General features: G+C 41.4%; 2 protein-coding genes, 2 long non-coding RNA genes and 1 pseudogene across 5 annotated transcripts in view; 2 read left to right on the top strand and 3 right to left on the bottom strand.

The window, feature by feature from the left end:
• LOC122445065 (myosin-4) overlaps positions 1 to 5,165 on the bottom strand; it is a 19,929-nt gene extending 14,764 nt beyond the window's left edge. The window contains exons 1-12 of the mRNA XM_043474052.1: positions 4,944 to 5,165; positions 4,704 to 4,847; positions 4,440 to 4,596; positions 3,655 to 3,682; positions 3,457 to 3,571; positions 3,278 to 3,370; positions 3,085 to 3,148; positions 2,353 to 2,451; positions 2,156 to 2,259; positions 1,865 to 2,003; positions 1,554 to 1,672; positions 1,314 to 1,463 (exon numbers count right to left, since the gene is read on the bottom strand). Of these exons, the coding sequence (XP_043329987.1) occupies positions 1,314 to 1,463; positions 1,554 to 1,672; positions 1,865 to 2,003; positions 2,156 to 2,259; positions 2,353 to 2,451; positions 3,085 to 3,148; positions 3,278 to 3,370; positions 3,457 to 3,571; positions 3,655 to 3,682; positions 4,440 to 4,596; positions 4,704 to 4,847; positions 4,944 to 5,147 (1,416 nt within the window). The 5' untranslated portion in view covers positions 5,148 to 5,165. The remainder of the gene's footprint in view (positions 1 to 1,313; positions 1,464 to 1,553; positions 1,673 to 1,864; positions 2,004 to 2,155; positions 2,260 to 2,352; positions 2,452 to 3,084; positions 3,149 to 3,277; positions 3,371 to 3,456; positions 3,572 to 3,654; positions 3,683 to 4,439; positions 4,597 to 4,703; positions 4,848 to 4,943) is intronic.
• Positions 1 to 13,286, top strand: part of LOC122445165 — a 17,289-nt gene extending 4,003 nt beyond the window's left edge. The window contains exon 4 of the long non-coding RNA XR_006270464.1: positions 13,276 to 13,286. This is a non-coding gene — a long non-coding RNA (uncharacterized LOC122445165). The remainder of the gene's footprint in view (positions 1 to 13,275) is intronic.
• The window catches only part of LOC122445150, a 154,201-nt gene that overhangs the window by 27,344 nt on the left and 110,137 nt on the right, over positions 1 to 16,720 (top strand). The gene's annotated exons all lie outside the window — the stretch shown is intronic.
• LOC122425160 lies at positions 878 to 977 on the bottom strand (annotated as a pseudogene).
• LOC122445049 (myosin-1) overlaps positions 11,875 to 16,720 on the bottom strand; it is a 24,879-nt gene continuing 20,033 nt past the window's right edge. The window contains exons 33-40 of one of the 2 annotated variants that reach the window (XM_043474039.1): positions 16,588 to 16,712; positions 15,880 to 16,188; positions 15,590 to 15,793; positions 15,155 to 15,280; positions 14,899 to 15,069; positions 14,524 to 14,628; positions 14,310 to 14,405; positions 11,875 to 12,133 (exon numbers count right to left, since the gene is read on the bottom strand). In XM_043474039.1, the coding sequence (XP_043329974.1) occupies positions 11,981 to 12,133; positions 14,310 to 14,405; positions 14,524 to 14,628; positions 14,899 to 15,069; positions 15,155 to 15,280; positions 15,590 to 15,793; positions 15,880 to 16,188; positions 16,588 to 16,712 (1,289 nt within the window). In that variant the 3' untranslated portion in view covers positions 11,875 to 11,980. Of the gene's footprint in view, positions 12,134 to 13,840; positions 14,121 to 14,309; positions 14,406 to 14,523; positions 14,629 to 14,898; positions 15,070 to 15,154; positions 15,281 to 15,589; positions 15,794 to 15,879; positions 16,189 to 16,587; positions 16,713 to 16,720 lie in introns of those variants that run through there. The other variant, XM_043474043.1, reaches the window with a different exon arrangement.

Below are 16,720 nucleotides of genomic sequence, written 5' to 3'. Positions count from 1 at the left end.
ACTCAGAGCGATGTCCCCATACACAGAGGTCAAAGAGGTTCCGAGACACGGGTGAACCTTGCAAATACTAGGCTGAGCGAAGGAAGCCAGGTTCAAAGCTCTACGTAGTTTATGATGCCATTTATATGAAATGTCCAGATTAAGCATATCCTTACAGACAGGAAACAGATTTCTAGGGGGTGAAGTAAGAGGGAAATGGGAACTGACTGCTTAGTGGGGAGTGGTTGCCCACTCGGGGGATGAAAATGTCTTAAAATCTATTGCACTGGTCTGTAAATATATCAGAATCCATTGAATTCAGTACTTTAACAGGGTGAACTGCATGAGATGTGAATTATATCTCAGTAAAAAAAAACTGTTATTGAAAACTCTCAAAGAGGTTGCCGGTTTACACTGTCCTTAGCTCTCATTTGAAAACATGTGGATTACTCTTCGTATTGTTGCTTGGAACAAGATTATTCCTCTCTTCCCATGTTGGGTTGAGGATTTCTGGAAATGCTTTTGTTCCTAAACCCAGAAAATCTCATCCAGTGTCCATGAGTGTACCCAGAGAAAGTTGTGGAAATGAGACCTCTGGATCAGAACACCTGAGACACTGCTGTTGGGGAGGAGACTTGGGTAAACTGTATGGGAGGTATTCTGTCTTAAGCAGATGAATTTGAGTTTCTTTATCATGCCATTTCCATCCCCTCTACTGGCCATGGAGGGCAGGTAGGAGTCTCAGAATTGGTCTTTGAATTTGTCCTTGTCTCCCACACAGCCATCTCTGCTAACTATGAAAGTGCTAACTGTGTGCTGGGGGATGGTGCTTAGGTCTTTTTTAGGTTTTCACTATTTATTTATAACAAATATTCCATGTCCGGGATCCTCTTCAGTTAAAAATATGGAACGAATTTGCGTGTCATCCTTGCTCAGGGCCCATGCTAATCTTCTCTGTACTGTTCCAATTTTAGCATATGTGCTGCCAAAGCGAGCACGGTGCTTAAGTCTTTAAATCCAGAAATCTTGTAATTGCAAAAGATTCACGGAAGTCGATCTGTTATCTGGGGTGCTACATGCTTTCTATACAGGTTTTAGTTGAATTTACCCTGTTTGGGGTCAATATCATTTCCATTATCCAAGTTCACAGGTAGGAAATGACATTGGTGGAGTTTGAACACCAAGTTGATGCCGTTTCATGGACTTTTTGATTGTCTTCCATGTGTCAATTTAAGGTGTTATAGTGTTAGCTGTTGTTTTATAGACCCTTTCTAGTAATGATTGCAGCAGCAAGATTGGTAAAGTTTTCTCCTGCAAAGTTTCTGCTTACTCACATCAAAGATCTCAAAACCAGCGATGTCCAAAACCCCGATGAAGTACTGTCTGGGCTGCTTGGTGTCCAGCTGCTGGTTGATGCGGGTGACCATCCACAGGAACATCTTCTCATAGACGGCTTTGGCCAGAGCACCCACTGCATTATATACCTTCATGGACAGAGTAATAATTGTTGCTCTTATTAAAGACATGACCTGAAGGCCTGGAAAATGTGTGACTCACAGAGGTTGTGCCCTTACCTGCTGCACAGTCTGGCCTTTGGTGACAAACTCATTGCCGACCTTGACTCTGGGGTAGCAGAGGGCTTTGAGCAGGTCAGCAGAGTTCAGACCCTGGAGGTAGGCGGCCTTGTCAGCAACTGCAGAGACACAATTCAGACATCCAGCATGGCCTACTGTGGCCCCACAACACCTAGGGGCAGAGTAAGGAGGGAATCACTGCTATGTGGGGTTTGGTTTGTGTGTCCATCAGATGCTCAGGTGTAAAGGAGACATGAGTTTGGAGTTGCCTATTTTCTCTCGCTTAACCCAGTTGGCGGTTCATTTGGTACCTTCAGTGCCATCTGGCTCTGCTTGCTCCTCACGCTGCTTTTGCTTGAATTTCAGGTTCCCATAATGCATTACTGCCCCCGTGAGCTTGTAGATGGACACTCTTTCATCAGAAGTGAAGCCCAGGATTTCAATGGCACTCTGCCAGGAGAGATGAGAGGACAGAATTAGGACATAAGACACAAACTTATTCAGGAGAATTTATACTGTGTCCTGAATCACACCTACAGCAGGGTTGTCACTGTCATTCCCATATATAACAGCTCATTTTAAAAAGTGCATGTGAAACTTACATCTGTGGCTATCAGCTCTTCTTGGTCATCGATGCTAGGGACTGTGATCTCCCCTTGACTCACAAAGGCGTAATCATATGGGTTGGTGGTGATGAGGAGCATTTCTGGGTACATAGAATTCAGGGTGTATGTTTTGCATTAGAAGGGACTAATAAAGATGTTAGCTTTTAACTCAATACATTTAAGCTCTTTCGTACCAATTAGCTCTGGCTTCTTGTTAGACATGATCTGATAAAAAATATGGTAGCTTCTTTCTGCCTTCAGCTGGAAAGTGACTCTAGACTTCTCCAGAAGATCTGCAATGGCAAGTGGACATGGAATTAGATGGAAAATTTATAAAGTTCTTGGAGTGACTTTGGATCGTAGGTTCATGAAGTAAAAATTTCATTGGCCCCTTGTGATTTCAGCTAATGGTCTGATGAGGTACCGCATAATTTTGTCTTTACCACTGTGGTTACTCTTACCCCTCTTGAAGGAAACTAAAGTTGTCTGTCTCAAGACATATTCATTTCTCATACATAGGACCCTTGACAATTGGTTCTTGATAACCTGTTCCTCCTCAGGGTCTCTGCTCACTTAATAATAGAGTAGTTACTAAGAGCAATATTTATCAAGCTCACACTACGGAGGAAATTTCATACACTAAACCCAACTAATGCACCCCTAGTCTTAGTTTTTTCTTAGAAAAATTTGAAATGTCTTGTGAGGCTGAAATCCTTCTGATAAGCCCAGCAATTCCTGGCAGTTTCTATAGCAGAGTTAGCTCCTGACTGAACTGGGTGAAGCACACCTTCGGGTCTGGTTAGACTGGCATTTCCCAAGGGCATGTTTGGTGTTGCACAGGCTCCTAGGCCCAGCAGGAGCTGGAAGATGTTCCTCCAGTCCATCACTGTCACTCCAGATTCCATTTAGGACGTCCTGTTACTCACATGTTTCAATATCAGCAGAAGCCAGTTTCCCTGTGGTCCCGAAGTGGATCCTGATGAATTTACCCTTGCAAGTGAAAAAGACGATGTTAGATACAAAACAGCACATGAGTAAAAGAGATTGAAATAACAACTGAGACATGCCTTTGTGGGCATTTAAGACCTGACAAAACCCTTTTGTGACCCAGAGACTCACAAAGCGAGAGGAATTGTCATTCCTCACGGTCTTGGCGTTGCCAAAGGCCTCCAGCAGGGGGTTGGCACTGATGATCTGATCCTCCAGAGTCCCCTGCCAAGGCAAAAGCAGTGCTCACATCTGGGGCTTGGGAGTTTCTCACCTGACAGCCCACATGCTGACCTGGCAACCTGACCCACCTGCATTTTGCCTGAAGTTGGTTCCTCCTTCTTCTTCTCCCCAGTGACTGCAATTGTTGCAAAGTACTGGATGACACGTTTCGTGTTCACAGTCTTTCCTGCCCCGGATTCTCCGCTGTCAAACAAAAACCAAGTCAGTAGCGGTCCCAAAGCCAGCAGCTATGTCAGTCGTGAAAACAAAGCATCACGTCTACTTACGTGATCAGGATTGACTGGTTCTCTCGGTCTATAAAAGAGAAATTATAGGCAGTCAATACCATTTTTTAATATATTTGTAAATGGTAAATTAAGAAAATGGCATGAACCTAGTATTTTTCAGCAATCCTGAGGGCTTGGTGGTCCCCAGACCCAGCACCTTTTCCAGCTCCCCTCTCTCCTGCTCCCTGAGGCTCCCCCCATCACATCAGCTTACAGATCACTGCTGAAACAGAATGCTGCAAGGAAGCAGCAGACTTTCTCTGTTTATACTCCACACTAAATGCACAAGTGGACTGGGGTTTTCAGATGGATTTAGATGACAAGTTAGCAGCATGTTTATTGTAAGTACAAGAAGTAATGAAAAGAAAAAGGCATTAGAGATATTTTTAGCATGGGAGAAGGAGTCAGTATAGTAAAGGTGGTAGCTTTGGAAGTAATCATGGCCTTAGTCGTATTTTCAGGGAAAACTAAAGGCTCATTTTGATGTTCTGCTCTCTCTGAAGAGGAAATCTCTCAGTCCTTTTCCCAAGGTGCCATTGTGCCTTAGAATGGTCTAGCTGAGACAGCATTCTAGGAAGAAGATTCACAGTATGATCACTTTAATTCCAGATACACCTTAAAATTTCGAGTGTGTTTTGGTTGGTTCTGGGCAAAGTACAATGGCATTTAGGGGACCACCTCAAAGAGTGTGTTGAGATGAGCAGAGTCTCTTTCTCCTATGGTTAGTCTCTCTCTCCTAGAGTCTCATCTCCTAAAAAGATGCACATGGAAAACATCCAACTCACCAGTCAGCATGAACTGATAGGCGTTGTCAGAGATGGAGAAGATGTGGGGCGGGGCCTCCTGGCGCTTTTTGCCTCGGTAGGCCGTCACCACCTCTGCATTGTACACGGGCAGCCACTTGTAGGGGTTGACGGTGACACAGAAGAGGCCTGAGTAAGTCTGCACCATAAAGGAGAAAAGGAATATAATTATTTCATGAGGACACTAATACTGTTTTTCAAAATATTAACCACCTGTGTGAACAGAGTCCATGAGAACAAACTCACGTAGATCATCCAGGCTGCATAACGCTCTTTGAGGTTGTACAGCACAGCGGGCTCGTGCAGGTGGGTCATCATGGCCATGTCCTCGATCTTGTCATATTTAGGAGGGTTCATGGGGAAGACTTGGTCTTCTTTCACAGTCACTGTCTGTCAAGTCAAGTAATCGAGGCCATATCAAAGAACTGTCAGCTCCCCTAACTGGCAGTGGAGCCCCATCTCATCCCCTCCAGATGCTCTACTCACCGCTCCAGCTTCGGTCTTGGCTGTCACCTTCCCTCCTTCCCTGCTCTGCACGGTTGCTTTCACAAACGACTCCTTAGGGTCCACCACGAAGACTGAGGTCTTGGCATCGAAAGGCTTATTCTGGGCCTCAATGCGCTCCTTTTCAGATTTTCGGAGGTAAGGAGCAGCCTCGCCAAAAATGGCCATCTCAGCGTCGGAACTCATGGCTGCAGGTTACTGGTGGCAGCAGGGCAGCGGATACCTAGATGGAGAGCCAGCTGGATGGTGAACCAGGGTGCAGGTGGACCTCTTCCCATTGCTTTTTGGTCAGTATACTTCAGTGGCTGTGCTTATTCCTCACTCTGACTTGAGGACTTACTCCTGTGTACTATGCCAGTGTGCTGGTAGAGTAGATCACTGATTTGAAAGTCTTATCTTGGTAGCTTAGTATTTGTGATATTTAAGCCTCTATCCTATCATCTATATGATTAGCCATCCTTGACAAATGTGGAGTAATTGACATTTCAACCAGCAACATCTCCGATGTGTTCAGAATTTTTTCTTCTCCTTGCCTTTTTTTTGTTTACTTTTCCAAACCCCCTGCCTTTTTTTTTTTTGACATTGTGACCATAAAATAAATGGAAAATAACTATTTCTAATGGCTTTACCATCTAAATGAACCTATTTTAAAAACTCAACTACTCAGGCAAATTTTCCTCCTGTCTCAAATTATTAAAATTGGATTTATTAATTGAACGTGAAAATTATTAAAATTGGATGTATCAAAAGGTAAACCTGTTTTTTGAACAAAATTCCATGTTGAAAACAGCTGATAAACACAAATATACTCCTCATTAATTCAAAGGTATTAAGTAAGTAAAAGGATAAGTACAGTGAAAGCTGAAAATGCAACAAATGATTTTGTCCTAAGTCATATAAAAGTCTTTTCCTATAATCTGTTCTTAAAATTTGTGGAAGTCAGTGGTTTATCTAAACAGAAGATAACTTTAAAAGACTCTTGAATTAAAACATCTGAATTCTTAGTAAAATTTCATAGTGATTGTATATCTTTGGTCTATGATTTTTTAAGCTAGATTTCAGCATACTAGTTGCTTTTATCTGATTCTTATTATTTTAGGTACATATTTATATCTATATCTTCCTCTTTCTCTTTCTTTTAAAAAATAGACCAGTCCTCTAAATCTCTCTTCTGAAATGGGTAGCCAGTATAAAGTTTCAAGCCAGAGTGAACTTTTTCCTCACTCACAAATTAACTATGAGAAAATAAGTCCTCTAGCCCAGATGAGTGACCAGAGTTAAAGAAGGTGAAAAGCCATGTGTTGGTTGCCAACAGCAATGACAGCAACAGCCTCAACATTTTGTAGGCTTTCCAGAAGAAGTCTTGGTCCTTAATCATCAGGATTAAACTTCCCTCGACTTAGAAGGTTTGGGTGTTTGCCACATACCGTATCTCTGAAATCTATCTAATTTGTACCTCTAATAGTCTCTTGACAATACTGAAATTTAGACATATTTTCAGATACTGAAACATTTAATGTTAGGGCTTTCTCTTGCAAGGCGAAAAGCTTTTTTTGTTTCTGTGTTTGTTTTCACACCAGGCAGTTTTGAATTAACAATATCCTACTTTGCAGAGATTACTACGGTGCAGTGTATCCACAGAACTCAGAAAGGATGCTTCTCATTTCAGTCTGAGATAAATCATTTCCCACCGTGAGGGTCACAAACCTCCAAGGATCCCCAAGGTCCTTGAATCCACCCGCACAGTGATAATGGTCTCAAGTTGGAACAAGCAACATTCCCAAACTATGTTTTCTCTTCTTTTAATGAATATATCTAACATAGCTGCTATATTAAATATAAACTCATTCAAAATAGTTATTAAAAATAGTAGATTTTTATCATTATGTATATTTCTGGTGTAATAGTAAAAGTACACGTTCCAATACATGGAGTGAGGGAGATCCGTTAAATGTTTCAGTTCCATGGAGAAGTCCTTGGAACCATTGACTTAGATCATAGTTTACAAGAGCTGGAGGCACCTGAGTAGTCACGCAGGATTCAGCTTCCTTATTTTTCTGGTGAGGAAACTGAGGCCCAGAAAAGTGAAGAGTCATGCAGTGTTCCAAATGTGTGAGTGGTGGTGTTAGGATGTGAGCCCTATTGTCTTAAGTCCAGGTTCAGTGCTAATTCCACTGCAACATGCTGTATTTTAAGATACGCAAAGCCAACTGGCTTGACTCAGGCAACTAGAGTTGGTGCAAAGCCTGGATTGGCACCTGGAAATTTTGACTTCTATAGCTGCACGTTGTTGATTTTATCCCTTCTGATAATATCCTCAGTGGTTAAGTTGCAGTAATAGTTCATATTAAATATTAGATGTGATCTTTGCATTCTTTCTGAAGTTCTCACATGTCAAAGAGAAGAGTCATAGATTTTGTATGGGTAAGTGGTCTGAAAAGCCAAAATTTTATGAGAAGCCAGTTTTAAAGAAGAACTGCTTCTTGTATCCTATTCCCAGTACTAAACTAGAAAATAAACTGGTAGCTCTTTAAGACATAGCAATATAGAAATCCCTTTATTCTTTAGAGTGTAATAATAAATTACTCTTACCTCTTGTGTTATCAGATGCAGAAGGTGGCAGGCTCAAAGCAGAAACTACTGTTGAAAGACAAACAAGAGAATGCAGATTCTTTCATTTTTTTCCCACTTAATCACAAAATATTAGTAACTATATTGTGTACGATGTCATCTTAGGCGTGTCGGAGAGAGAAATTAAAATTTGGGAAATAGTAGCCATCTCCCTTAAGTGAATAATCATTTTCATCAGGAGTGTAAGACTAGCCAAGTGTTCTTCCACGTATACATACCTTAAAGACTTTTGCGGAAGGACAGGATGGAGGCATCCCAACTCCACTTTTATAGAGACCGTTCTGCAAACACAGCAGCCGCCTCAGCTGTCCCATCTGGGAACCTACTTGGCAAAACCTTTTTTGGCAATCTCTTTACACAATATTCACTGACTGTGGCTGTGAATGGATATAATTAGAAATATTTCTTGACACCTATAAATAATTTGACAGAGGATGATCTAGGGTTCTTTATAGGCATTTGATAGGGATGGGGATTCAGTGCTTCTAAGGCTATTTCTCCAGCTTTGCTGTTGCATCATTCATCACAGCATTCATAGCCAGGTTCCCACTATTCTCCTATAAAATTGGTCCAACAGAATGAGCTTGACATGAGGAGTTTAGAATTAATGGATTTGTTAGCCCTTAGCGCCATTAAGGAGCTGGGATGAATTTTAGATCCGACAGTATGATTGGAAGCAGTGAGTGATGGATATTGAAGCAGAAAATTTCTAGCCCAGGTCCGGATCTTGGAAACACTAGTGATGGATTCTTTTCAAGTCTGAGTGCCTAAACATGAAGGAGAAAGTTTAGGCAGATTCTCAGATTAGGCAGTAGTGACAGACCAGTGGTGGAGTCATATAGGATTTAGAGTGTTCCTTTCTGGAGGATATGGCTGTCTTCAGTTCACATGTTTTCACTGAGGAAACAGCAAGATGCCATGTGATATTCCATGTATGTTTCCACTGAATAATGGAAGGAGACATAAATACACATTCCTAGTTAACAGGCAAATCCTCATGACTATTTGTTGCTCAAATGAGGTGGGTAATACACATTTTTATTTAAGGTGGGAGGAAAGCTATGGTATCCGTAAGACTCTCTCTCTCTGAATTGAGAACATGAGTGGGCTGTCACATATGCCCATAGTATATGTAAACTGGATTTTGGTGGTTTTGCCACAGACAGCTGCTGCTGAACATGACAGGAAACCTATCTACTCTGTGTGACTGAGATCTGATATGATATTTTTGGCTATCATCTGCTAGCTTAAATGACCGATCAGTGTGACTACTGTTTTCAAATATCCTATTAACTTAGAATTTCTCTTTCATACATTTGCAGATTGAATCTTTTACATGTTTTATTTCTTTGATACACTACTGTGGAAGAGTTGGTCAGTCTGTTCCCCGCCTCCCCTCCCCCAGTCTCCATGGAAACGATTCACAGAAGTCTGGTGACTTACCTAAAATGTTAGTCTTGAAGCCAGAAAGAAGAGACTTCTTTTTATTTTTTCTCAAATTTAACATTTTCACAACTGATTTATTTTTACTTCTTCTGGAACTTAATATCTAAATGATAGACATAAATGTTATCAAACACATGCACTAGTTTTGGAACTGAAAGATGAAAGAAGAAACTATGGATGAGACCAAGACATATAGGCTGAGTTATACAGGTAGAGCTATTGGGGATTCTCTACCTAAAAGCTACAACTTTGCCCAGTTGTAGATAGATTGATCATGTAGTTCTTAAAAAGTCTAAAGCAAGGAGTAGGTGGAAGGTGAGGAAGTAGAGTCAGTTTGTATATATAACACTTTTGAGAATCTGTGTAAAGGAAAGCAGAGAAGTGACTCAATAGCTGGAGAAAAAAGGTAGGGCCAAGGGAGTTTAAGAAAGGATATAGTAGAGTGGGAGAGATTGGAAATAAAACTGATAGAAAAGGATAATCCATTGTAGAAATATTCTAAGTCGGGGGAAGGGATGAGACTCACACCCAGGCAGAGGAGAGGGCCCTGAATCAGTGGAGAGACCTCCACATCAGAAGGATAAAACTGGTTTTGCAGTAAAAATGGGTGACCTTTTTCATCTGATGACATCCAGTTTATTTTTTCTTTTAAGCAGGATGTGAGATCATTTTTTCAGGCAAAGAGGGAAATGGAAATTTGAGGAGAGTGGGGAGATTTGAAGTAGAAAGAAATAAGAGTGAGAAAGCTAACTGTGTAACTCCAGCACTGAAGGGTCACTGGGGTTAGTGATTGGGAGTTTCTCTGAAGTGTGGAGTAATGAGTTGTTTGATTCATTAGTGTATTTGCTCTCAAGTGTGACAGGGGATAGGAGATGGCAAGGACGTTTAGGACTCTGTCAGTAGAACAGACAAAAAGCCAAATTATGAATTTTTGCTTAGTTGGGGAAGAAATAAAGATGAAATAGGGGCGGATGGATATGGAAGAAACAAAAGGTCAAAATACTGGAAATGTCAATGGAGTTGAAGAATTGTTATGTTGAGAATAGTCCAACAAACAAGCTAGAAAATCAGGAGAGAGATGCTTGATTTGGTGACTTAGAAGTTTAGGCATTTTCTAGAGTGAGGCTGTGGAAGAGATGGAATGGAGGTAGGAGTCAGTGTATTGGATGAACCATCCATGTGGGCACTGAAGTCTACCAGGAATGTAGTGTGAATTGCATGGAGAGAGGAGAGGTGCCAAAATCTTCAATGAATGAGAAGTCATTAGGTGTCATCAATAGCAGAACAGCATGATTCTCAAACAAGAGCTTTCTGTAAGAGGATAAATAGCAGTGGGGGTCAAGGGGGTTATCATTTCTAGCTTAGGACTAAGGCATTCTTAAAGTATTAGAGAATAATGGTCAGCTCTTACAAGTGCTTCCAGAGAAGCACTGATCTTAGTGGGTGGCAGATTTTAGTTCAAGCCAAGAGGTGGAGCATGTTCCAGGGGGCATGAGGAATCTCATGTTTTCCAGGAGAGTCAGTGTTCAGTGAGGTCCCACTAAGACTGGCTGCCATTATCAGAGTCTACCTTTCTTTCCTGTTTCTTTGCTTAACATTTGTCCATTTTCCTATTCATTTTTCTCATTAAGTCAGTAGCCAAATGAAATGGCAATGTGAGATTGGAATATTAGATTTTAACCACTGGCAGAGAATTTAATAATATATTAAGGACTGTTAAAAGCTGCTTTATAAAGTATTTTAAAGTGCAACTCGAGGTGTAGCATTAAACAGTTGTCTCTAATGATTGATAGAAACCAGGTGGAGGTGTGTAATACCCTGGAGGGAATCGTCCCCAGGAGCTGAGGTCCAGAGGATACAGTTGGGTAACTTAAGCTACTAGATAATGTAATTAAAAACATTTTATTTTGTATTATTCCTTTTAAATAGGTGTGTAATGTTCTTGTAAGACCTTTGTTGTATATACTCCTAATAGACAAGATAATGCTCTTTAACCTGCTCCCTGCCTGAAAAATAAGGGGAAGGCCCATGCTGGCCTCAGCACATGTAAATCTATAGTAGTAATACCAATTAGAGTAATGATGGTAATTGTCGTACACTGTAGAGAGGCACAGTGTAGGAACCAAAAGATAAAATAATGACAGTAGGGAACCGACTTTTTGGAAATATAAATTGACCTTCTGTTGCTAGTAGAAGTACTAGGAGAAAGCCTTATAAAAAGTACAGAAATTTCCAGAGACAGAACTACTGAAAATATATTCATTCTTAGCAATTGAGAAGACTCAGTAAAACAAACAGCAGAACATCTGTAGGGAGCAAAAAAACTAACAATTCCAGAAAATCTATAGAACATATTTCCCTCTCAAGGGGTCCTAGTCCCAACTTAGTGGATATAGTTTGCATTTTAAATACTTTTGCATGTCGATTCCAATTTTTTTTCAACTTTTTCTTTTCTTTTATGTAGGTAATTGGTGTTTTATTTGTTCTCAGTCTTAGGATCAAGGATTTCCTACCGTTTTATGAAGAAGGTCAGTAAACTCACTAAGAGAAATCGTTTTTTCCTGATAACTAGCTGATGCTTTGCCAAGTGCGATTTACACTCGGCTCTGCATACTCTTGTTTTGGATGTCTAAGATCTGCCTCTAGGCTTTACCTGCTCTTCCCACAGGGCCATGTGGTGTTTAAGGGCTCTTCCTAACAGGGACCAGCTTGGCTGCTCGTTCCATGTTTTATTTTTGGTGACTAAACACTTCTCCATAATTTATAAGTAATATGTTTGTTTCTTGTGGCGCCAAAAGATAAACTGACACGGTGTAAAAAAGAGACTCACAAGGTCTTTGCAGATAAATTTTTTATCTGCAAAAATCATAAGTACAAAACAGAGTGACAAAGATTTTCACATTTTGTGCATTTCTTTGGTCACTTTTTAGCATTTGGATGAGTTACTCTTCACTGATGATTTTTGTGTGAACCTCCCGGCTCTTCACCCGCAGCTTGTTGACCTGGGACTCAGCAATGTCAGCCCGTTCCTCGGCCTCTTCCAGCTCGTGCTGGAGCTTGCGGAATTTGGAGAGGTTGACATTGGATTGTTCCTCCTGAGAATAAATGGAAATGCATTTAAGAGGGGGAAAAGTTCAAAATTTCTAGTTTCTTAGATCAGTGGGTCTTGAATTTATTACGTAAAAATGGTTCACTCTAGTATACCTTTTTTTAGCCTAGAGAAATGCTCTTGAATTAAAAAAAAAAATTAACTTCTCTCATGCTTCTGAAGTCATGGGTAGCAAGGAAGGACAGGTGACATTTGTCTCCAAGTTGTTCTAACTAAAAGTTCTCTTTTTATAACATCTAAACATCTCAGGTGGTGGTGGTGGTTTAATCACTAAGTCGTGTCCAACTCTTGTGATCCCATAGACTGTAGCCTTTCAGGCTCCTCTGTCCGTGGGATTCTCCAGGCAAGAATACTGGAGTGGGTTGCCATTTCCTTCTCCAGGGGATCTTCCCAACCCAGGAATCAAACCCAGGTCTCCTGCATTGCAGGCAGATGATTTACCAACTGAGCTATGAGGGAAGCCCAAACTACTGCTAAATATGCCAGCTTTCCAGCCTCTTATTCTTTCCCCTTACCTCCCAGAATTCTGAGAATGGAACCAGACCTCTTAAAAATACATGTATACAATTTGTATTATACCAAGCTAGCACCCTTGACTATATATTATTGTCATGCTAAGTCGCTTCAGTTGTGTCCGACTCTGCGACCCTATGGACTGTAGCCTGCCAGGCTCCTCTGTCCATGGGATTCTCCAGACAAGAATACTAGAGTGGGTTGCCATGCCCTTCTCCAGGAGATCTTCCTGACCCGGGGAACAAACCTTCATCTCCTGTGACTCCTGCATTGCAGGTGGATTCTTTACCACTGAGCCACCAGGGAAGCCCCGTAAATTATTATTGTCACTTGAGTATAAATTATTGCCACTTAATGCAGTTTAAAAATTAAACAGGAAGTTGTTTGCCAAGACAGTCTATGTGTTCCCTGATTACATGAATATTTGAACACATAGCAGTAAATTTGAGAAGGCCAGTTCTAGTTTAGTCTCTAGTAGTCATTCTTTTTTTAAAGGCTCATTAAGAACTGTCCAAAGTAAGGCTTTCCAATTTAGAATGTTTAGAAAACTTTGAGTCACTTAAAAATAGAGCTTGAGAAAACCCCCAGATGGCCCTCTTGTAAGTGAAAGAGTAGGAGCCAGAGAAATGTTCTCTCTCTCTCTCTCAGACCTTAGATCAGGGGGAAAACAAAACCAGAGATGGTCAGAGGAACTAATTTGTGATATTTAGGTATGTATCTATTCATACTTTTATACCTGGGAAATTCATATTTTTATTATTAGTTCACATAATTCACAGGCTGAGGAAATGAGGTGAGGTGGAATGCTGAGGATCTAGTGGTTGGAATATAACCAAGACCTTCTGAGACTTGATATTTAAAGGTTTACTTGACACTTTCACTTGTGTATGTATAATGGTATCTCAAAGAGTGTTTCCAAAACAGAATTCCTATTTCCTTCTTGGCCTACATGTGTTCCTTCCTTAGTTCCTCATTTTAGTAAATTTATGTCATGCAGCTAGTTACTCAAATCACAAATGTGATTAATTATCCTTGTTTTCCTTTCTTTGTCTTTCCAAGAAAAAACTTATTAGTATATCTTCTAGTTTTGACCTCCAAAATATATCTTGAATCTCTCTACTTCTGTTTTCTCCACAAGCCACTGGACCACTTGAAAATCCTCCTGAAACATCTTCTTGTACCTAATAGTGTTGTTTCACTATCCATTCTCCAATAGTAGTCAGAATTCTTTTTTTTTTTTTTAATATAAATCAGGGCATGACCAACCCAGCTTAAATCCTGCTGTGACTTCCCCAGTGTTCCACTGTACCTCGAAAAAAACCAGACTTCTTATCATTGCCTAGAAGACCCCATGACCCACCCCCTGCCCAGGGCGGGGGATCTCTATTGCTGTTCCCCTATTCTTTCCACCTCTCAAACCAGGCTCTTTCCCACTCAATAGATTGGCATTGCTGTTCCTCCTTCCTAGAACACTCTCCCCTATCTCGTCAAGTGGTTGGTTTCTGTTCATTTGTCACATCTTCATTGAATCATCTTTCATTGATCCTTCCTTATTTTACCCTTATTTCTTTCACCCCTTGAACTAAATTGGCTTGAATATATCTGAGAACAGGAGGCAGCCCCATCACCCTGAGGGGGTCTGAACTCACCGCTTCCTCAGCTTGTCTCTTGTAAGATTTCACCTTTGCTTGCAGTTTATCCACCAGATCCTGGAGCCTGAGAATGTTCTTGCGGTCCTCCTCAGTCTGAAATATTTTCAAGAGTGAGTTTCTTGAAAGCACAGATACCATCCCATTTTGTTGTTTATTTGGTTTTTGATCCCTTATAGCCGAGGGGAAAACAGAGACAGGGTATTTTCCTTACCTGGTAACTGAGCTCCTTCACTCTTCTCTCATGTTTGCGCAGACCCTTGACAGTTTCAACATTGCGTTTCTGTTCACTCTCAACTTCTGCTTCCAGTTCACGTACCTGCAAGAAGATGAGTATTTTAGAGATGTTCACTGTGGTCCATTCACTCAGTGGATTTCTTCTTCAGATGAACCATAATGCTGCTTTTACTCTGCTTTATATGTAGTATACGATGCCCTAGTCTAGTCACCCCCTTTATAAGCTCTCACAAAGAATATCTCTTCTGAATCTTTGTATGCCCCACATCATCTAACAGTGTGAGGTTCTAAAAAAAAAAAAATCATGCATTAGATTAGAATGAGATGGGAATAGGCTGATCAGAAGACCCACCCTGGCCTCCAGCTTCTGGATCTGCTTCTTCCCGCCCTTCAGGGCCAGCTGCTCAGCCTCGTCCAAGCGGTGCTGCAGGTCCTTCACCGTCTGCTCCAGGTTCTTCTTCATCCGCTCCAGGTGGGCGCTGGTGTCCTGCTCCTTCTTCAGCTCCTCAGCCATCATGGCCGCCTGATTAACAGTAATACAAAACCAGTTGAGAGCTGACAGGCCATAAAAATTCTAGCTTGACGACCTGGCATGACCCTCTGCTCACATCAGTGATGGCCTTCTTGGCCTTCTCTTCAGCGTTGCGAGCTTCCTGGATAATGTCCTCCATCTCTCCCTGGATTTGAGTGATGTCTGTCTCTAGCTTCTTCTTGGTGTTGATCAGGCTGGTGTTCTGGTTAAAATGCCAAATTTAGAAATATTAATACACGAGAGCAAAATCAGGGTGTCCAATGTTCTAATGAACCCACAAGCTAATTAATTAAGGTAACTAATTAGTATCCCTTCTTGTTCCATATATTTTTACAAGACAGTCAACTCTGAACGTCATAGTTCGTATTAATAAAAATATTTGTTAATTCAAAAATATTACATATTTTAAACTTCAACCCCCCATATAACACTGTGAATAAATTTTTAAATAATACGGAGATTAGAGCAAGATTTTCACTTCCAGTATCTTTTGCTGTTCTGTTATGCCCACCTGGGTGTGCAGAAGCTGGACGCGCTCACTGGCATCCAGGAGCTCCTGCTCCGCCATCTTCCTACTCCTCTCTGTCTGCTCCAGGGTGGCCCTCAGCTCCTCGATCTCAGCCTGCAGCAGGTTGGCTCTGCGCTCCACCATGGCCAGCTGCTCCTTCAGGTCCTCCTGGCCCCGCAGAGCATCATCCAGGTGGAGCTGGGTATCCTGTGGAATGAACGATCATTGAGACACCTTGTTCTCAGGGCTGCAGTCACCCACCTGCACTGGGACCATCTCCTGAACCCATTTACCTTGAGGATGGCTTGGGTGTTCCTGTAGTTCTTCAGGGCCTCAGCAGCCATGCGGTTGGCGTGGTTCAGCTGGATCTCCATTTCATTGAGGTCTCCTTCCATCTTCTTCTTGAGCCTGATGGCGTCATTCCTGCTCCTGATCTCAGCATCCAATGTGCTCTGCATGGACTCCACGACTCTAATGTGGTTCCTCTTCAGCTGGTCAATTTCCTCATCCTTTTCAGCAATTTTCCTGTCAATTTCAGACTTGACCTGGTTCAGCTCCAGCTGGATGCGCAGGATCTTTCCCTCTTCATGTTCAAGAGATGCCTTAACAACAGCAAGGGGGTGACGTTAGCAGGGAATGGAAGTGTTTAGTATTCTGGAGATAGGAACTAGCTCCTACCTTTGTGCTACCATAATGCATCTTTATTCCACTGTTACAGAAATTTCTGGATTGTGGAGTTGTTGGTTTTATATAATTCTATCTTCCCAGCTAGCTCATGCCCTGGAGTTCAGGGCCCTGACCTCATCTTTGTTTTCTCAGTGTCTAGCGCATAGTTTCTGATGTCCAGTTATGCTTGTTGTATGCATGGTCAATTTTCCATCCTCATATTTATTATTACAGAGTAGAAATTATTTTTCTTTTCTCTTGATTCACCTGTTCTTGCATGTATTTGATCTCAGTTGCTCTCAAAATGGTTTTAGAGTCTACAGTAAAATGTGTACCTCTGCCTCCTCTAAAGCAGCCTGAATTTCAGACTTCTCTTGTTCCACTTGCTTCTTTACTTTCTCCAGTTCATGGATACGTTTCCCTCCTTCTGCGATCTGCTCTGTGAGGTCAGAGATCTCCTCTGTTGGT

This window comes from Cervus canadensis, chromosome 1 (genome assembly GCF_019320065.1).
Source record: "Cervus canadensis isolate Bull #8, Minnesota chromosome 1, ASM1932006v1, whole genome shotgun sequence".
NCBI lineage: Eukaryota > Metazoa > Chordata > Mammalia > Artiodactyla > Cervidae > Cervus > Cervus canadensis.
Note: the sequence above shows the minus strand (reverse complement) of the source record. Positions and strands in the feature narration are given on the sequence as shown.